The sequence below is a fragment of the Ylistrum balloti genome, unplaced genomic scaffold (assembly GCF_031769215.1).
Source record: "Ylistrum balloti isolate Yb309-2 unplaced genomic scaffold, AGI_CSIRO_Ybal_v1 Utg369876, whole genome shotgun sequence".
Lineage (NCBI taxonomy): Eukaryota > Metazoa > Mollusca > Bivalvia > Pectinida > Pectinidae > Ylistrum > Ylistrum balloti.
The window spans coordinates 820,632-840,740 of record NW_026782016.1 but is presented as its reverse complement, the minus strand read 5'-3'; the positions used below and the strand labels follow the sequence as shown (position 1 = coordinate 840,740).

At 33.6% G+C, this 20,109-nt stretch overlaps 1 protein-coding gene across 1 annotated transcript; it reads left to right on the top strand.

The window, feature by feature from the left end:
- The first annotated feature begins 474 nt into the window (after positions 1-474).
- On the top strand, positions 475-19,856 carry LOC132546206 (ATP-binding cassette sub-family C member 5-like). Its single transcript, XM_060209917.1, has 23 exons — positions 475-511; positions 4,914-4,999; positions 5,249-5,422; positions 6,568-6,652; positions 7,074-7,222; positions 7,443-7,550; positions 9,123-9,194; positions 9,718-9,842; positions 10,198-10,270; positions 10,818-11,021; positions 11,575-11,722; positions 12,067-12,165; positions 12,740-12,777; positions 13,387-13,602; positions 14,379-14,508; positions 14,835-15,117; positions 15,666-15,852; positions 16,620-16,706; positions 16,975-17,158; positions 17,815-17,974; positions 18,320-18,398; positions 18,916-19,029; positions 19,593-19,856. Exons 1-23 carry the CDS (start codon positions 475-477, stop codon positions 19,854-19,856), a joined length of 3,102 nt encoding a protein of 1,033 aa, XP_060065900.1.
- The last annotated feature ends 253 nt before the right edge of the window (positions 19,857-20,109 follow it).

Genomic DNA, 20,109 nt, shown 5'->3' with positions numbered 1-20,109 from the left:
TAAAGAGGATTGCAAAAATGTTTTTTTGCATATAATTTGCATAGATTAAATATACACCTTCACATCTGCTCAGCGTACAACATATTTTGTTTCATGTTTAGAATGAAGTTTCTATTCTAGTTGAGGATAAGAATCTTCATATGATGCAATAGAAACTCATACAAAGTGAAGTGAAACTCGTAACATTCCTTTATTACCTTAATAGAGGGCTTTAAATCTGGCCATATGTATGCATATGCAAGCTGTTACGAGAATTGGTATCCAGATCTCTGATTGAAATATTGTTCGTTTCCTTCATTAAAACATTTTTTCCGTTTTCGTAGAGAGCGCTACCGAGTATAGAAATCTAATATTACAATCAGAAAAAAAACTGGCAGAAATGAAAAAAAAATTATGAAAAGATTTCGTGCATAAATTATTCAAACACCATCTACTCTATAACACTTGTTGAGTAAAGTGATATAGTGGACAGTCATGGATTGCTTCCTGGAGCTTGTAGACAAGGGATTATGTAAGAAGGATTCAGAGAAAAGGAGACTCTTGGACGACAACAAAATGTAATGTATTTATAGATTTTGATAAGCGTGTGGAATCTCGAATGTACTAAAATCTGAAGTAATCCGAAATTTCGAGTGATAGATATTGTATGAAGTTGAGTATGAATAGATAATTTTTCTGAGTAAAAGTTTCAACTTCCATCAATTTGAACATTTGCTGAGTTACACCACTATTCCAATATTAATTAATCTACAATTTTCACTTTAAATCGATGAAGTAGTAGTTTCCTTTCGATAAAATTGAATTAAAAGCTGAGATATTCTAGATATTCAGATGTTTAAAGTTTATGTATGTCATTGCTAATTCTTTGAAACATTAGGAATCGGTTTATATTGATACATTAGAAGAAAATTTGAAAAATGAAATGCAATTGGCAGAGAAATTAATGTACTTCGGTGGTCATAGATATTGTAACTCGTTTAAAGCATTCCTGAAATTTTTAAACATAGCATATCTTGCATTTTCTTTCCGGTGGAATTTATGTACTGAATTTCAAATAGAATGTAATCATATAGCCTTCTTTGAACTAATCATATCAATTTATTCAATGTTCGCTTCATTTCTGTTTGTAAAAATGAAGCATTTTGGCTGGTGCCTTTCGCATTCTTACTTTCATGATATAGCTACATTTGTGGTAACGCACAAATTACCGAACATTTTGAGCCCACATCATTCAAGATCGCAGTTTCTGTGATTAGGTAATAATGGTTAGTTGATATTACGGGTTGAAAAACTAAACGGAAAACGTGAGAAGTAATGACTAAATGGTGATCACAGGCGTATCGCTGTACCCTGTAAAAACAAGTATTTCTTTCTTATAGTTGAACACCATAGAAAGTGGGAAAATGGTGTGCCGCAGGCCAAAAACAAGTATCTATATACTGGTACATTATGTACATACATTACAGGTCTGGATCCGGACCGACTAGATCTTTCAAGTAACAAACACAACTTGTTAGGTTTATCTGAGTATATGAATTATTTTGTTTAAAAGAACATACAAAAATGAGGGAATTCTGACGGTATGAACTTTTAGGTTATTTATTGCCGAGACAAAATGACAAGTCAGTTTAATTTTTACATGCATTGTTTCAAATGTATATAGAATAAGTGTCTGTACACTAAGGCCGGTCACGTGTAGCGCTTTGTGAACAAAATAATTCAATTTACGATTGTATATAACTATTTAGTCTGTATGGCACGGACAATCACGTAACACAGTGTTTCAAAAGATGCAGGTTGATGAAAATAACGGGGAAGTTCTACGGTCGTCATCTTGATTTTTTAGCAATACTCTATCTTTTATGAGATATAAAGCTGGACATGTTTGATTCTAGTTAATTTACCCGTTGGTTTCGTTATTTTCTACCTAGTTCTCATTTGAGAACATGTTATTAATTACTTGTATTGACCAAGGTTTAACATGGCGGGTGTCGTCGATGAAGCAAAAAACGCTCTCTCTTCCGGAATACCTAGGCTTCTCCCTGTACTTTTCAAGTAGCCTTCATGTAAATCTGTCTTTTGGTATGTTTTGCTCTAGGCACTATATTTTGTAGTATTCTTATGTATTTAGAAATAGATATTAAAAAAATCTTAAGTAATAGCAACCTATGCTATAACTTTATGCGTTTATTGTTCGTACACCGTCAAGACATCGCACACATATCGGGTAACGTTGTCTGATTCCACACCAGTAGAATATTTAAGGATCTGAGTTTTTAACACTTAGCAGATTTTATGAAACGAGTCTGAGAAGTTCATTTTATTTCTGCAAGCCTTTGTGAATAGAAATATATTTGATATACTTTCTGCCACATACATTAGAAAAATTATATTTTGACAGGTTTGAAATAACATCAAAATCAAATACTGTCCCTATAATGGTAATAAAATCGATTGCTAACAGGCTTAGCTACTGATAAACGCTGTATGGTATATCATATTAGTGACATAAAGCTAATAACTACATGTACATTTCCACTACCTAACAGGTCTATTTTGGGTTATATTAAAATAGTATGTTATTATTGTAGCTATTCGTACCAGCCGAGATGTGAAATATCCTACTTAGTGACTGCTTTACCTTGGTCTAAATATAATATTACAACAACGTACTTTGACACAATAACATTGCAATTGTATTTATGTTTTTAGCATCCGAATTAATTATATAATAATTGAAATTAATTATCTTTCTTTTAAGAAGATGTGCATCGAGATTCGTCTTTTTATTATGTATTCTTGCTGTATCACAGTTTCACTTTCTGATTCCGTATACTTTATGCATTTGAATTCATTCTTTTAGCAAAGGACCGATTCCTGTTAATGATGTAGGATTTTTATCATTTCTCACGTTCGGATGGCTGACCCCACTTATCCTAAAGCTGTTTAGATATAGAGATAAAGAAATCAGGGAGGAAGACGTTTGGACATGTTCAAAATTGGAATCATGTGACATCAATATTGAACGGTAATGAAATATGTCAATAAGTTTATGTATGTTGAAAAAAATGTCAGTAATGATATTATTCATAATTACACAAATGGATCGGTTGTTTGAACTCGGACATAACAAGAACACACACGGACATTTGATCACACAAAACACAATTTTACTTAAGCAAGCCTAGTCAAAAGTTCATACGAAATGGAATAAACTCGGTCGATCGAACGCCTAATTTCGTGATTATGACATTAAATGATATTAAAAACACTTGCTTTATCATGGACATTTCAAAGCCAGTCATTAGTGATAAATTATAAGTAACAAATGGTCTCCCTCTTTACCAGCTCCTGACGGATAGATACTTCATGTCCATCAATAGAAACCGTCAAAAATACGTATTCCCTTAACTTTTACGTCAAGATTCTGATATCGTTTAATCATATGTGCTTAGCCACATCCCATTTTCCTCTTCAATGATTTTTGTTCGATTCCAAAAAGTCTGGATTAAACATAAATAAATATACATATATATGATTACATTAAGAAGGCCCAAAGCCAGCTATCAAATAAACCATTTCACTGCAAAGTCGATAATTATTTGACGTGAGAACATGCTCAAGAGGGTAATGTTACCATCAACTCATAAATGATAAAGGAGATGTAGAATAAATACAGATGCAGTAGAACTTTAACGCTGCAATCCATCATGAACAGAGAATGTCTACCTCCCCAAACTCCACAAGACTGGTTACCATGGTATACCTTACAACAATACAGTAGTTGTAGTTTTCGTAACCCGGAAAGAGAAAGCTAATACAGTGCAATCCCAACCTGATGAACACCTAATCATTCCTGTGAATTCTTCCTTTTAGTGATCAAACGAGAAGGTTGGTAACGATAGGCTTGTTTGTGTTCTCGTTTGTGTTGTTTCATTCAATACAAATTTCTTATAGAATCCGATTCCAATTGTGTGAAATGAATATTGGTTTTAATGGAGTTATTAACTGTATTATCATCTAAATAACATTTCAATACTTACTGCATGTTGATCAATGTCAAGATTATTAATCTTGTTTTGATCGTATTCCCATATATTGCAATTTTCTTTCTTCAGATTGGAACCAATCTGGATTGACGAACTGCAAGTGTATGGACGTCAAAAATGTTCGGTCCTTAGTGTGTGGCTAAAATTTTTCAGCGTTCAACTAATGATAATTTTCATAATTCTCTGTTTTACTGCTGCGGTAACATTTGTAACCACGGTGAGTATCACTTGCTTTCTTAATGTACACTGGTATCTTGACTTGTCGTGCTTGCAACAAAGACGACTTTCCACAGCCGAAAGCGCCACTTATTCCAATGGTTTTCCCCTAGGTGACAATATAAATATATAAATCGTTTTGGAATGATTAGGGTATCCGTTCTAAAACTCTCAAATCATGATTAGATCAATCTATTATAATAACCATAAATAACTTAGGTACTGTACAACTCTTCATTTGTTTCAGGGTTTCATCACCGTTGTTATAACCCAATACTTAGAAGGTCCGGAAACATCAGTGCCTTACGCCTTTGTAATATTAATCGCAACAACATTTGGCCACATTATTAGGTGTTTATCATATACATTTCTTCGTTATTACGCAATACAAATCGGTACGTTATTTTCTCACGTTTTATTATTCGTTTTCTCTCTCTTACTTTTTCTCTAATTTGTGTTGTTTTAAGTTTTCGTAGAAATCAAATTTAACACGGTAAGGATACAACCATTGCCATGTTTTCTACTGAATGTTACTTTAATCCATATTTGAAGTTTCAATATAAACGCAACTCCTAAGTATTGTTTGTATCGTTTCAGATCTTTGTCGCTTCCGTTAGTATTTATTCCAAGTCCTATATTGTTTTTTAGGTATAAGGTTTCGATCTGGAATACTAGGGTTGGCATACAAAAAACTACTAAAACTAAAACATATCAACGGAAGAGTTGCAGCTGAAGTAAGTTCTTACATTTGTGCGAATCAGTTGTTTTTGTTAACATATATTTGACAGTGATCTTCGGATTTTATTAAGTTTCCTAGATTTTTTTTAATCCTTAAGCTGCTGTTGATTCCTGTATCTGTGTCATTTCGATATGAAAGATATTTTTCAAATTAAATTGAATCAAATAACCACCATCATTATCATTTCCCTACGTTATCGATTCCTTGGTTTGAATTGAAAAAAACCAATGTTTTTGTATTGTAGGTAATAACAATATTCGGGTCCGATGCATTAAGAGTGTTTATGAACACAAAGTTTTTTGTGTTCCTGCTGTCCGCACCCGTCTACCTGATTATTGGAATAGCATACCTTTATTATCTCCTCGGAATCTGGTGCGTTATTGCGTTTGCGACATTGATGGTCTTTTGCACTATTCAGGTAGGACTCTCTTCTGGCTGTCATTGTTCTCTTTTTCATATTGCATGGTAACACCATATATCACGGAGAAAAGCCTTAAAGAAAAGGACGGTAACAATGCATCACTTGAAAATTTCATTCCGGTAGGAAACAGGATAAAACCCAGTAACATCTACTTACGATATCTTTAAGACCAAAACATCCGACTTCGAAGTTGGTCGTGACGACGGCCGACTGAAAAACAAACCAGTGGCAACCACAGCTTGGTCGGTAGAGCATTAACCTTTACAAAATCGAGATGATTAGTTTGTTTGTTTCTCGGATGAGATTTTTGCCGGTCTGTTCTGGTTGTGTCTTGGACAAAACACTTTTCTATAATTGATAGTGATGACATCCGAAAGGCTTCCCGTATGTTTTTTCTGTGAGGAAGCCACTGGCTACTTTTTCTTCAACCATGTTTATCCTGATTAATATGCTAAACGTAGAGTAAGTAAACTAAAACATGCAAAATAACCTTCTCTATTAAGATATTAAATATCGATATGGAGGAAATGAATATATAAATGTTAATTGTATATATGAAAAAATAATAACACCTTGATATAATCATTTATAAACAGTGAAAAGATAAAATGTCATTAATCCATATATATACCAGAAAGCTAAAGACATTATTATTTTGGAAACATTCATATGTTATTGCTTTTGGATAATCAATTTATCTTCGATACAATCATAAAATAAAAAAAAAACTAACTATACATTACTTACATAGCTTACTTATATATCAAGATATCGCAGCTTTTGTTTGCTTAAATACAATGTTTATTATTACAAAAGAAAAAAAACAATTTCCTTCAATCATGTAATTCATTACTATTTATATGATTTCAGATACTACTTACTAGACTAGCCACTCCTATTCGACGAAGGAAATTAGAATGGACAGATATAAGGGTATGTGCCGTGTTTGTTGAGCGTATATCGATTTAATGAACTGCATCCAAGTTACTCAAAATTAGCCATTTTTCTACTCCAATGATGCCCCCATAATGTATTTTGTGTTATCACAGTTTGGCAGAATTTTAATTTCTGTGTTTGAATTTGTGGAAGCAGGTCAGTCGGTATAATAAAACTATTTAAACCTGTACATATTCCATTGACAGATACGAAAATTGACAGAAGTTATCTCAAACATTAAGCTGTTGAAAATGCATGCATGGGAAAAATACTTTAGGAATACTATAATCGGTGAGTTGTTTGTTTTATATATAAGTGTTTTTTTAGAAGCAAAAGTTCGTTGACATATTTGACGTTTCGGAGGAAAATGAATATCACAGACAAACGTTTCGCCCTGAAAAAACAAAACATAAAAAAAAACACAAAAAAAGAAAGAAAATCATTACATTATGTGATAGGGGCATATTACAAAAGGGTCAAGTTGAAGTTAGTAGCATTATAGTGTATTTGATGTTATGGCATCAAAAAAAAAAGATGTTTTGCAGCACGTAGAAAAACATCGCTTCCACAGACATCCAACATTGCAGAAATATCAAATTAAAAGTATTATCAAAATTGTTGTCTTGCACGCTGCCACAATCATAACATAATCAATATCAAATGACACTATTCTTTCAATATTGTTATGCAATTAATGAAGTATATCTTTAAGACATCAGGACAATGGAAAGTAAACCACTGTTGCAATCGGCAATATTAAGTTACATAGCCAACGCCATCATTCCGTTAACACCATCGCTAGCTACCGTAACGACTATTACCGCCTACGTCTACGCTGGAAATGAGCTTGATGTGTCGACGGTACGTGTATTTTTTACTTTCATAACTTCTGCTTGATCACACCAAAATAGAAAGGTAATTTTAGTTAGCAAAACTTTTGATTTTTGTAGCATTTTATGATAGTGGACACAACACTCCATAAATCAAAACTTATAACTGATATAGATATCAGATTTACTTCATAAAAAGTATTATCGCTCATTATTTGCATATGTGTTTTGATGTCGTGTTGTTGTTGCAGGGATTTTCAGTTGTTGCTACTCTCACATACCTGAAGGTCATAGTCGCCTTTGTTCCGTACGCCGCCGAGATATTTGGCCAAACATTGATCAGCTTTGAGAGAATTAAGGTGTAAAAAAAGTTCTTGCTAATCTCACCATATTATATTTTTCCAGAAAACAGTTAACAATACGTAATTTATCTCAGATAACAACGAATGTTGAACGAATGTGTATTACAAATGGATAGTGGAATTTACATTACTCACATATAATAAATTCAGTGGTTATGTGTGGCCTTGAGACTTTAAATTGCGTTTGCGACGATGTGAAATTCTTAGTTAAAGCCATGTTGGACAAAAGAAATTAATTTGCATATTAGACTTATTGATTGATCTGTTGTTCCCGGAAACTTAATTACTCCAGGAATACCACTTATGTTTATCTGTTTATATCGACAGTATTTTCTGTTGGAAGAAGAATTCAAACAGCCGAATCAATGTGTCCAAAGCACCAAGAATGCGATCGAGCTCAGTGACGCAGTGTTTCAATGGGATGGAGATACCAAGAAGTATTCAAATAAAGGTTTTTTATTCGAAGATCTAAAAGTTAAAGTGCAGTCTAATTTGATAACTCTAATATTATAATCATTTGCCTTCCTTATTTCTAAAAGATACTTAACATTAGCACAGAGACTCAATAAATGGATAACATATATCAAACACTTGGAACATATAGGACATCAAAACATACGAATGACACCTAACTCTGCTTGCAGCAACATTGTTGATATGCAAGTTAAAATATGTCCTCAACATAATTTTTGTTTTATTTTTTTCTGTTAATTTAGATAAGTTGAGAGATACAAAACAATGGATAAACCGTTATTTTTCATAATCATAGGCATTTAAATTTCCGTGATCATTCCACAAAAAGTAGAGAATACCGTAACTTCAAACTCAAAAGTAGTTAAAATGAGGAGTTAACATATCAACAAATCACATTTTACAGAGAGACTCTTGAAAGGCAAAATAATCCTTTGCATATCAAATCGAGTGCGATCTCTAAATACTTACTTTTCTGAAGGAATGTTAACTTTATAGAAATAGAAGTCTCATTGACCTACCGAGAAGTTACAATTCGATTACATTGTATTTGATTATACATTTTGTAAACATTGTGCATATTTCATCACAAATGACATTTGTTCCCATGATTTGTTATCTTTCAACTAGCAATCTTCATTAAATTTATTCAATACCTTTCTAAATAGGAAAGTTCGACCTCTTGTGCTCCTATGTTCAATCTAGCTGTAAAGTTATTTCATATGCAACAATAACTACATGTACCTTATACAGAAATGAAACAAAACAGAATACCAGCATCACTGATACTACATGACATCACAGTCAGCAAGGTAAGAGAATATTTAGTATACGTTCTAACTATGCACATGAAATTTACAACCCTCAACTTATATAAAATGTAAAAAAAATGCTTTGATATCAATTGAATAATTCATTTTTAATGATGTTTGTCCATAATGCGGATGGTAAATGATATTTTACTGATTTTCCAAACGACACATTTAAATACAAAACTAATGGTCGCTTGATTGATATGATATACTTCAGATGTATAGTCAAAGACAACAGAGTACATATCAAAACAAAAACGATTTATTTATTCATGTTATCACCTAGGGGAAGCACATCGGAATATGTGGCGCTCTCGGCTGTGGAAAGTCTTCTTTGTTGCAAGCACTAATTGGTAGGGTAAGCTTATTTTCAAAAAAATAATTATTTTCATTATGAATATATTTTTTTATTGGGATGGGGGGTGGGGGGAGGCGGTCGGTATGCTTTTCGACTGGATTGATAATAGACCTACTATCTGCAAAAGATCTATCAGCTTGAAATTTGTTCTCTAAAAATGATGATATTGGTTGAAGGAAATGCGTTGTAATAATCATCTTGTGGATTTTTAGGTCTATGTTCTGGTTACCATCTCGTCACACTATGTTTACATTAGTGTACATAGGATTATAGTACAGGCGAAAAAGTCGGTCGATTCCTTACCATGGCATAATTACGTACGTCGGTGCTCTTAAGCACCACACTGGTTATTTGTTTGATGAAGGTGACCGTGTAGTCATTGAAACGTCACAGTCTAACCTTTTACTGGTTATTTTATAAGAACTTCCATTTTATTGACTTTAAATTGATTAGATGGGAAAAGACCGGTAATACTTCAAGATGCAAACAGAACTATATCTAATAAATAAATGTTGATTTCCAGATGCCATTAATTACCGGTCATCTTGCTATTAATGGTTCAGTTGCTTATGCGGCACAACAAGCCTGGATCTTTAACGGAAGTGTAAGAGAGAATGTTCTCTTTGGAAGCCCTTACGAAGAAGATTGGTATGACCTTGCTGTTAAAGTTTTTTTTATTTCCTTCTTTTTTTTTTTTTTTTTTTTGTGATTTATTTTGATTTGTTGGTTAATTAAGTTGATAATAGTTATTGGGAAAAAAATAAAGATAATGAATATGGAATCATTTCAGTTTTAACGTATTTTAAATTCTGGAATGTCTTAAATGCAATTCCCTCTAACAGAGTTATAATTACCAGGTGTGATTAAGCCATGAAAGATATAGCAGAGGCTTTCTCCATTTCTCCCTATTACAATTAACTGCTGTATTGGAAAGAGAAAAAACATTGCCAGAATTATTGATGACATCACGAAAACACATTAATTATAAATATTCATCATACAGGTACACTGAAGTTGTAAACGCATGTAGTCTCAAGCCAGATCTGAACATTTTGGCCAATGGTGATATGACTGAGGTAAACGGATCATTAGAGTGATAATTTCAATTTCCGTATTATGAATTTTCCATTGCTATATGGCAACACACCTACATCCCAAAGCTATTGTATCTCACAAGTGATTCAAAAGACAAGGGTCTGTGACCAATATTACGATTCCCGTAACAGATATCGTCATCTGACAGATTAACTCATAACTCTGGGTTTCGAATATCCAGATTGAAGAAACATAATGATTCCGTTATATACCTTGTTCGTGAATATGCTTTACACGAAGGGGCCGTCTGCCAAGCAGAATAGCTTACTGGTCTTATTCTACTTGTACTTTTTCAGGACTGTTCGTGTCAATTTTTCTTTTGCTAATATTCAGTTCTAGTTTAATTGAATTTGAATTTTCCCAGTAATCATGTGGCAAACTCCACGGCTACGGTAGTCAAGACTGTTACAAAAACATATTTAAATGAAAAATAGAAGAATCTAGCTCCAGAAGAAACTATCTAGTGTAATACATCGGTAGCAAAAAAGTTTTGATACATCACATTCATAAAGAATGACATGGTTGTAGATTGGTGATAGGGGAATGAACTTGAGTGGTGGCCAGAAACAGCGCGTTAGCCTTGCACGAGCTGTCTACAGTAAAAGAGATATTTATCTCCTTGACGACCCCCTGTCTGCCGTCGACGTCCAAGTTGGTCAGCATTTGTTCAAGCGATGTATCGATGGTGTTTTAAAGAATAAAACTGTTCTTTTGGTAACACATCAACTTCAGGTAACATGCACGTTTAATCGAATAGACATCGTTCAATCCATCGTGGTATGAATTACATTTTTATGTTCAACTTTAATAAACATTGTAAAAATAAACTCGGCAATATTTGAAGAAAGGAAACAACCTATGTGATTGATATTTTGAATTGAGTAAGTTTCTTATGCGATTAGATAAAAACGTGAGGAATTTTTCTATGAAACTGTTGGCAAATGACCATGTAACATTCGTTGAAAGGTTTACGAAGTTAAATGAGATCGATAAGACACAAAATTCGAATATTGGTGAAAATATATATATGATAAGCTTTATGCTTTGAATCAATAGTGATGTTCGTAACCACTTCAAACCCACAAGTCACAACATATGAGCATCATGATCAGCAGAACAGCATTCATTCGTGGAATCAATTAATCAATTGTCCATGACATTGTCCAACCTTGAACTGACCATGGCTATCATGTATATATAAGCAGACAAACAGACGAGGTGATAAATACGATATTACCATAATGACTGTTGAGTCGGATCGTTTTTTTGGCCAATGTTTTTTTAGTATTTGGAACACTGTGACGAAATTTACGTCATGAGCGAAGGTGTGATAACGGAACACGGTAGCCATGATGCGCTGTTAGCCCAGAAGGGTTGTTACACAAAGCTGATGGAACAGTTCAATTCTAACTTGGATCACCACAGCACAATAGGTATTGGTTATTGAAGTATGGATGTCTACGCTTATTCATTTAAAATATAGCATATGTATATAAGCATATCTCATGATTAACAAGCTTCTTTATTGCCGTGGCCTGGAAACATATCTGACCACATTGTTAATAACGGTTCAAAGGAAAATTAGATTTTAAAGCATAGTTTTAGCTTATCATCAAAAGCTAAGATATTATTTTTGTATAAACAAGAAACATTGAACATTTGTATGTCTTTGAATTGGTTCTGTTGCGAAATGTTCATCATCAAATACAAGCCATGAATACAGGAAACAATACTTTGACTTTGAAAAGGTAATGAAAAAAATATTCTAATACCACAGATGATAAAATTCAGTGTGAGTACGAGACAAAATCGGCATCGCTGAACGTCAACAAACGTAAGCAAGAAACAGGAACTGCTGACCACGGCTATGAAAAAGGTTGGTATCATGGACCGTGGCCATAATTGTTCCCTTGTTTTTATTTTCTATCAATGGAGATTTTATTTCATTTTATATACATGATACACGTACCTAATATATCGTTATTTACATGTGACGATGATGCATTGATAATTTGTGAGTGAGTTTTTGTTTGTTGATATATCCCAAGCATATATAAAGTATAACAACGAGCTAATATTCTTAAAAAGGGCATACACATAGAGCAGAAATACTTCTCAGACGACGAATGGAGATGCCATTGTTGTCATCGAAACCTCGCTCAATCAACTATTGGTTGTGTTTTAAGAACCTCTACTGACATTAACACCTAGAAGAAAATGTACCAATTATCATGGTTCAAAATTGTTTTCTAGTTTATTCGGTTTCTGGGGGTTCTTCTTTTCAAAATATATATTTATTTGTCTACCACAAGCCAATAATATTATAATTACATCTATTCTATTGTCATTTACCCGAGCGCTTCAAAATGAAAATACTTCGTACTTGACTAATGATAAAAATATATCGATCACACCTTTAATAACACTGTTGCTTGCTCTGTCATTCTCAGGTATCTTAACAGACAGAGAGAAATCGGTGAGCGGCACCGTAAGTAAAGATACGTATTTGAGCTACATCAGAGCAGCAGGAGGAAAGATGGTGGCTGCTTTTTTGCTTCTGCTATATACGTGTTTCATTTTAACATTCTCGTTCAGTGAATGGTGGCTTGGAATATGGATTGATCAAACGGTAATCAAATATAATGAATACTTTTGCTATCAGTTTTTTTTTATATCACTACTACATTGTACACTTGTCGCAACTGAAATAACAAATCCGACATCCATGGGGGAAATTTTGTCATTGATATGAAGTAATATTATTGATCATACTTCAAGATGTAGTTGAAAAATACCACCTATATGGTAAATTTCATAGGTCAAATTTTAACGATTTTTTTTAAAACAAACGAATTATATCTTTACGAATTCAAAGTTCGCGATCTGGATGTAAAATGATGTGTCATACATCCGTGTCCTAAAATGTCAAGATTAGATTTTAGCGGTCATGTTAAAGTACCGCGAAATAGCGTAAATATTGTTCTCGCGAAAATAATCTCTTATACGGTATTTCGCTTAATTGATTTTACTTTTGCTAACTTTTTTATCTGATAAAACATGGTTCCATCGAATAAGCTCATAAATTCATTTTATGCAGACAACACCATCGCCAGTGATGAACTCGTTGCACTCCAACGGGACGGAAGGAGATGCTACGGGATTTGGAAATGTCTCTATGCTCGATGTATTGACATATACTTCATTATCATCTGGAAAAGAACACGACGAATCGGATTGGTATTTGACAATTTATATTTCTACGGCTGGAGTGATGATTGGACTAGCTGCATTAAAAGGAATCATAACAGGGATTGTAAGTGCTTCCTTCTGATACTAATTCCAGCTATGACAAATATTTCTGGACACAATAAAAAAGTAACAATTTATTTTCCAAATACAATGAAACCTCTCTCACAAATGAGATCACCTCATTATTAAGATCACTTTCTTTTGGTCCCTAGCATGTCCAGTTGAAGCCTTTGCATTGTGTGCATCATTTTTTAGACCACCTCGCAAAGACGTCTAATTTCATAAAGTCCCAGAGATTGAATTTAATTTTACTTCACTAATCAGACCTGTCATAAAGTTACCTACAGTGTATTTCACTGTGTATAAATGCCAGGTATTAGAATAGTCAGCTTTGTTTAAAGGCCCAACGTGCCTTTTCTGAGTTAACACCGTGTTTAAATGTGCGAAAATTTACTCGCAGACTAATATAATGACTATGCAAAATGTACTTAAAATTTAAGGGAATGATCAGGAAATATGTACATGGTAAACTGAATATTTCAGACCGCCCCTCTATCAAGGCCAACCACATGTGTCCAGTCTCAAAAGTTGTCAAATTGTGAGGTGTTTCTGTATATTAGAAGCACCGTTCCTCAAAGACGATTCCGTCTGCTAAAGAAACATCATCGTGCAGTGTGACTGCAAAAACCACATGCATAATGTAGATATCATTGTAATGAACATTTATATACATTAAGCTTCGAAAATCTGTATTATCTTAAAGGGTAATATATGAAAATGAAGACATGACGTACTTATCAATTAAAACGCCTTTCGATTAAGATATCATGTTTTATTAAGGTGTACATAAGAGCTACAGTTAATTTACACAACAATGCCCTTCGGAGAGTGATGAGTAGTCCAATGCGGTACTTTGATGCAAATCCAACAGGAAGAATTCTTAACAGATTTTCTCAAGACGTAGAAGAAGGTAATCGTATTGATAGGAGTTGAATGGACTGGGTCGGTGGCCCTGTGGGGATGGCATTGTCCTTCGCAAAATATAGTAAAATTTACATGAACATTGCATTTTGTTTTATCATGTATAGTAAAGTGTATTAATATCAGGAACTGTTATATTATCTAAAGACTGCATTGGTCCAGACTAATGAAGAAGAAAATGAATTAGAGAGAGCATAATGATATTCTAATTTACATCTTTAAATGTTTAAGTAAACTATTTTGTAATGACGGAGAGGAAATGTATTGGAAACCTATATTGATATGTTTGTTGATATATTTCTTGCTCTGTTACAGTTGACGTTATCTTCCCTTTTATGTTGGATAATCTACTACAAACCACAGTGATGATAGTTGCCTCCCTTGGCACCATAATCTACAGTTTCCCTTGGATCCTGATCGCCGTTTCTCCTATCATGTTATTCTTCTATGTGATCGTGATCTTGTCTTCCGTGTCAATGCGAGGTTTTAAGCGCCTTGAAAATGTGGCGAGGTCGCCATTGTTGAATCACGTAACCACAACATGCAACGGGATCAGTACCATAACTACCTTTTCTCAGGAAACAAACTTCATGGATAGGTAAGAAGGAGGGATAGAAATGTGTTTCCTTTAATGAAAAAAATACCTGTCAAACTTAATCGATCATAAAAGTAACTTGTTGATGGATATCAATATTTGGCTAAGATTAACCAGACATGACAGCATCATAAAGATAAACAAGAAGTGTTTATGAAACTTTATGTCAGCGGTTCCAACAAAATTCTGAAGTGGGACAATAAAACCCTACTGTGTAATACATGTGTTAATTGCTCGCAGATTTTGTGAAACACTTCTATCTTCATTATAATAATAATTGTTTTACTTTCTAATGTGGGTCAAAGTCACGTAGTCAACACTTATGGTACCATCGGTAAGGCCTTGGCACAAGAAACACATATGCCAAATATGAAAGCCTTACTATTACGATGATATACTCATGGGTAAGATTAAATTTGACAACAGACAACACAAAAACAATATGCCCTTATCTTTCCATCCTGGGGCATAAGAATACCATATGAAGTAACAGCAATAACAACTTCGTCACAATAGCACTTCAATCTGTATTTAATTTCTTTAAATCGAAGATGTAAACAGTACACGGATACAACATCGATGGCTTTATTACTATATGACTCCTGCATGAGATGGATGGGCCTAACGATGGACATCGGTGGAGCTATGGTGGCAATGGTTACAATGTCCGTAGTGCTGTTCACCAAGGACTCTATATCTCCTACGTTGGCAACTTTGGCATTGACAATGTCGTTGAATGTTGGTATAACTTCATATAGAAGACTATTTTTACCACTTGGAAATTTATTAACTCATGCTTTGACACTAAAATTAAAAAGGATGAAAGTGTTTCAAGATTGTACAAAATACACACAAGTGAAAAATACCTATAGATACAAATTTGGATAAGACACAGTAGAGCCAAACAAAGAAGTTAATATCAATACAGAATAGGCCAAACTAGTTAAAACGTATATGCATGCGATAGTTATTTAATTACCTATATTTTTTTTACATCCATTCCTTTAGCTTATTGGGACCATATGCAACATGAATCTCAAACAAAAAATGATAAATCAATTGATGATAAAAAAATATTTATTAATCAAATATTGTGATCTCAAACATGATTACACATGGATCTTACAGCCATTGTTATTTCGGGAAGGGTAAACTTAAATTCATTGTAATAGAAATGTAATACTGTTGGGTTTGTTCACTTCCATGAATTAAACTTGGCTAGAATTATAAGTTCAGTTTTACACTGATCCACTCCAACGTTAAAGTGCACAGTGTTAACCTTTGATAACATTACATTATTAGTAACCCTGTCAATAGAAATATTTACATGATTACCATTTTATACTTAAAGACAAAATCACTTCATCAAAGGGCAACTAATGCGAATGTCCTTTGACATTTGGTTATCTTTTATTTCTGTTTTTTTTTTAACATGTCACGTTAATATAACAAAGTTTTATATGACTGATTCATAATTAAACATTTTCTTGATTGCTTGATTTTAGGTGACAGGCCTAGCCCAGTCTTTTGCTAGTACGTTCAGCGAGGTCGACGCAAGGTTCACATGTATCGAAAGAATCCTTGAGTATGAGGTACTGTAGAGATCTTAAACTTTTAAAATTATGCTTGCATATCACCATCTGGGTATCTATTCACTGAATTTTTTTAAGAATAGGGTCGCCTTTCTACGTATTATCATTCATCGAATTTCTCTTCTACAACTACACTGTTAAATATTGTGCATTGTGATACATGCTAGCCGCCGTGCCGGTCCGTTGCTGAAGTCCTGCTTTGAAGAGACTTTAGCCAAGATGACGTTATATATTTAAATAAACAATAATACCATAATAAACGTTTTAGGGTCTCGATAAAGAAAAGGAAACAGGAAGTGATGAAGTGGAGGGGATTTGGCCAAGTCAGGGAAGGATAACATTTTCAAATGTGGTTATGAAATACCGTGCGGACTTGGATCCCGTACTAAAGAATATCAGTTTTGATATCCTTCCAAAACAGAAGATCGGAATCGTGGGCCGTACTGGCGCAGGTAAGACGAGAATGAAATCAAGGTTTTAAAAAAAGGAGAAACAGGAGACTATCCCTTCCGGACCACCTTGTCTTATTATCCTTGTAAATATTTAATGGTCTCCTCGTATGACATATCATGTCTTCGTTTTATTGTCTCTTTATCACATTTCTAGGTTGATTATTTAAATATATCGATATTTTACAGTTTTCTCCCAAATTAAAAGTGGATGTTACATCTGCAGTATCTTTGGCGTCAGAGGTATTTCACTAAATCCAATTATATGTCTGCATTGTCAAACAATTGTTGACTGTCATTTGGATTTTTAAGAACCTCAAAAAAATTTTGGACCGATATTCAACACCTCTTCTTGAAAAATTCTTTTGTAAGAATATTTTACTTCCTTTTGTCCTTAGTATTCCCTACCTAATTTCATCGAAACTGAGTTTTAATTAAAGTTATGTGAACATATCATTATTTTCTTTAACCGGATCGAAGCCAATGTTATCTTTTACAAAATCTGGACACTTACAAAATATATATCTGATATCTTTGTGATCCCTATTAATATGTATTTTTTCCTTATATATTAGTTTCAAGATCTTTTATTAATTAGCTTCTTGTACATGTCTTCATATATTCATTGCCTTTATTTAATTATGTACCTGCTTATATAGGAAAATCATCTTTGAGTGCCGCATTGTTCAGACTAACTGATCTCAAGGAAGGCCACGTGATGATCGATGGCATCGAAATTGGGGCTGTTTCTCGGAAATTGCTGCGTTCAAACCTGTCGTCTATTCCACAAGACCCCGTGCTGTTTGCAGGTACACTAAGGCAAGTTAAAGAAATACAACTGCATTTCCAAAGAAAAACAGCCATATGTTCTGGTTCTAGTCCTTTAACAAGACTATTGCTATTACTGAGGGAATTACAGCATATGAATGAATTTATTCACTTAGGTATCACTGAACTAATTATAAACGACAGATTATGAATATTTTTATAATCGTTGTCCTAGATCAATTAAATTAATCGTAAATGTATTTTTTTTATATAACAACGAAACAAGGGTAGAAATGTATGAGAGATTGCCTTATCGTGATATTCAAATTGGCCTGATTTGGATTAAGGGTGTTCACTTAGGTTTCCATTGCAGTACTATAGAATCATTATTTACAGGTATAACCTGGATCCTTTCGAGAAGTATACGGACACGCAAATGTGGGCAGCACTAGAACAAGTTCATATGAAGGAAAAGGTACATATCTGATTTTATTATACTAATAATTTACAACTAATGACTTTTTGTATTTTTCTTATAATATTATTTGAAATCCTTATCTGAAATGAGTCTTAAAGATAGAGAACCTAGGGATTGTTTATTGTATAGATACTTTTTATGTTCACATCGTGTTTATTGTATAGAGGATGTATGATTACAAATTATTACCTCTGTTGTTACGGCATTTATGTTATAATCTAAAACAAATGTCTTTAACATAATTACATGAATACAAAACAAAAACATTTAAGGCGATATTCTTATAGATACCGCATATAAATTTGTCAATGTTTACTACGAGTAAGTGTGAATAGCTTCTCGTTCTTGTGGCTTCGGCTCGAATGACTGGTTTTATTCTAACAAATTACCAATATATATCCCCGGAACATACCTTTCACCCTCATGTATTACGGAATTGAATTTTAAAATATGCAATGTTTTCTTGTATGCTTCACAATCATGTTATGATAAATATGGTAAATTATGTATTTAGATGAAACTACGTGACCAGACTCTTGACATGTACATAGAAGAAAACGGAGAAAATTTTTCAGTTGGTGAACGGCAATTAATATCCTTAGCACGTGCAATTTTGCGTCAAAACAAGGTAAATAAGTCACTGTACTGTCATTATTTATTATCATTTTGTTAATCATCAGATAAATGTAAATTACATTTCATGCAGAATATGACGGATAAAAATAAGAAAAGTAATATGCATCCGTTTACAACGTCGTTAAACAGGGATAAATATGAAATTTAAACAAAGATAATCAATGAACAGAGTAAAGATGATCAACAGTATGTTTCATGTTATTGCATCATATTGAAATGTATTAATATATATTGTATATATGTACTTGGCGTTCTTTTACAATAATCTGAAATTAACGAACTTAACTTAATTAAGGGTCTAGTGCACCTGTCCATTCGGATGTTTTTTCGGTCACTATGGGTTTTAACATTTAAAACAAAGGTGAATTTCCTAACCATGTAGGGGGTTTCTGAGATGCTTTGTATTTCAACTTCAGATTACACACATTATAATCAATGCGACCATTTGCAAGTTCTAAAGCACAGGTGGTGTCCTGTTTGGGTGTCACTAACTTCTGTATTTTGCAGCAACTTTGTGTTCACTTTAACAGATCATATCATTATTACTGACTTCAGATCCTCATACTTGACGAAGCCACAGCGTCCATTGACACCTCCACAGACGCTAAGATTCAGCAAACGATCCGCAACAGTTTCTCTGACTGTACCGTCCTGACGATCGCCCACAGACTCAACACCGTACTACACTGTGATCTCATTCTTGTCATGGAAGGCGGGCGGCTGATAGAGAAAGGCAGTCCGAAGGATTTGCTACAAAATCCATCATCTCACTTCAGCAATATGATACGTTTCCATAACATGGTACTGCCAGATAATTAGATTTATTGAAATGAAAAAATGAATGGTCGGACGGCGAAGTCGTAATGCATTAGTTAATGGAATTAACTCCGATTTCCTTCAAAATATCCGAATTCCTCAAAACGTAGCCACCCTCTTACGATCTTTCATGCGACCAAACCATTGGGCGATAAATATAAATATATAATTCAAATTTTGAAATCAAATGCACTTTTCTGTATATCTTGTTAATACCTTCTTTGCTGACAGTAGTTAATGATTTATTTCATGTGTG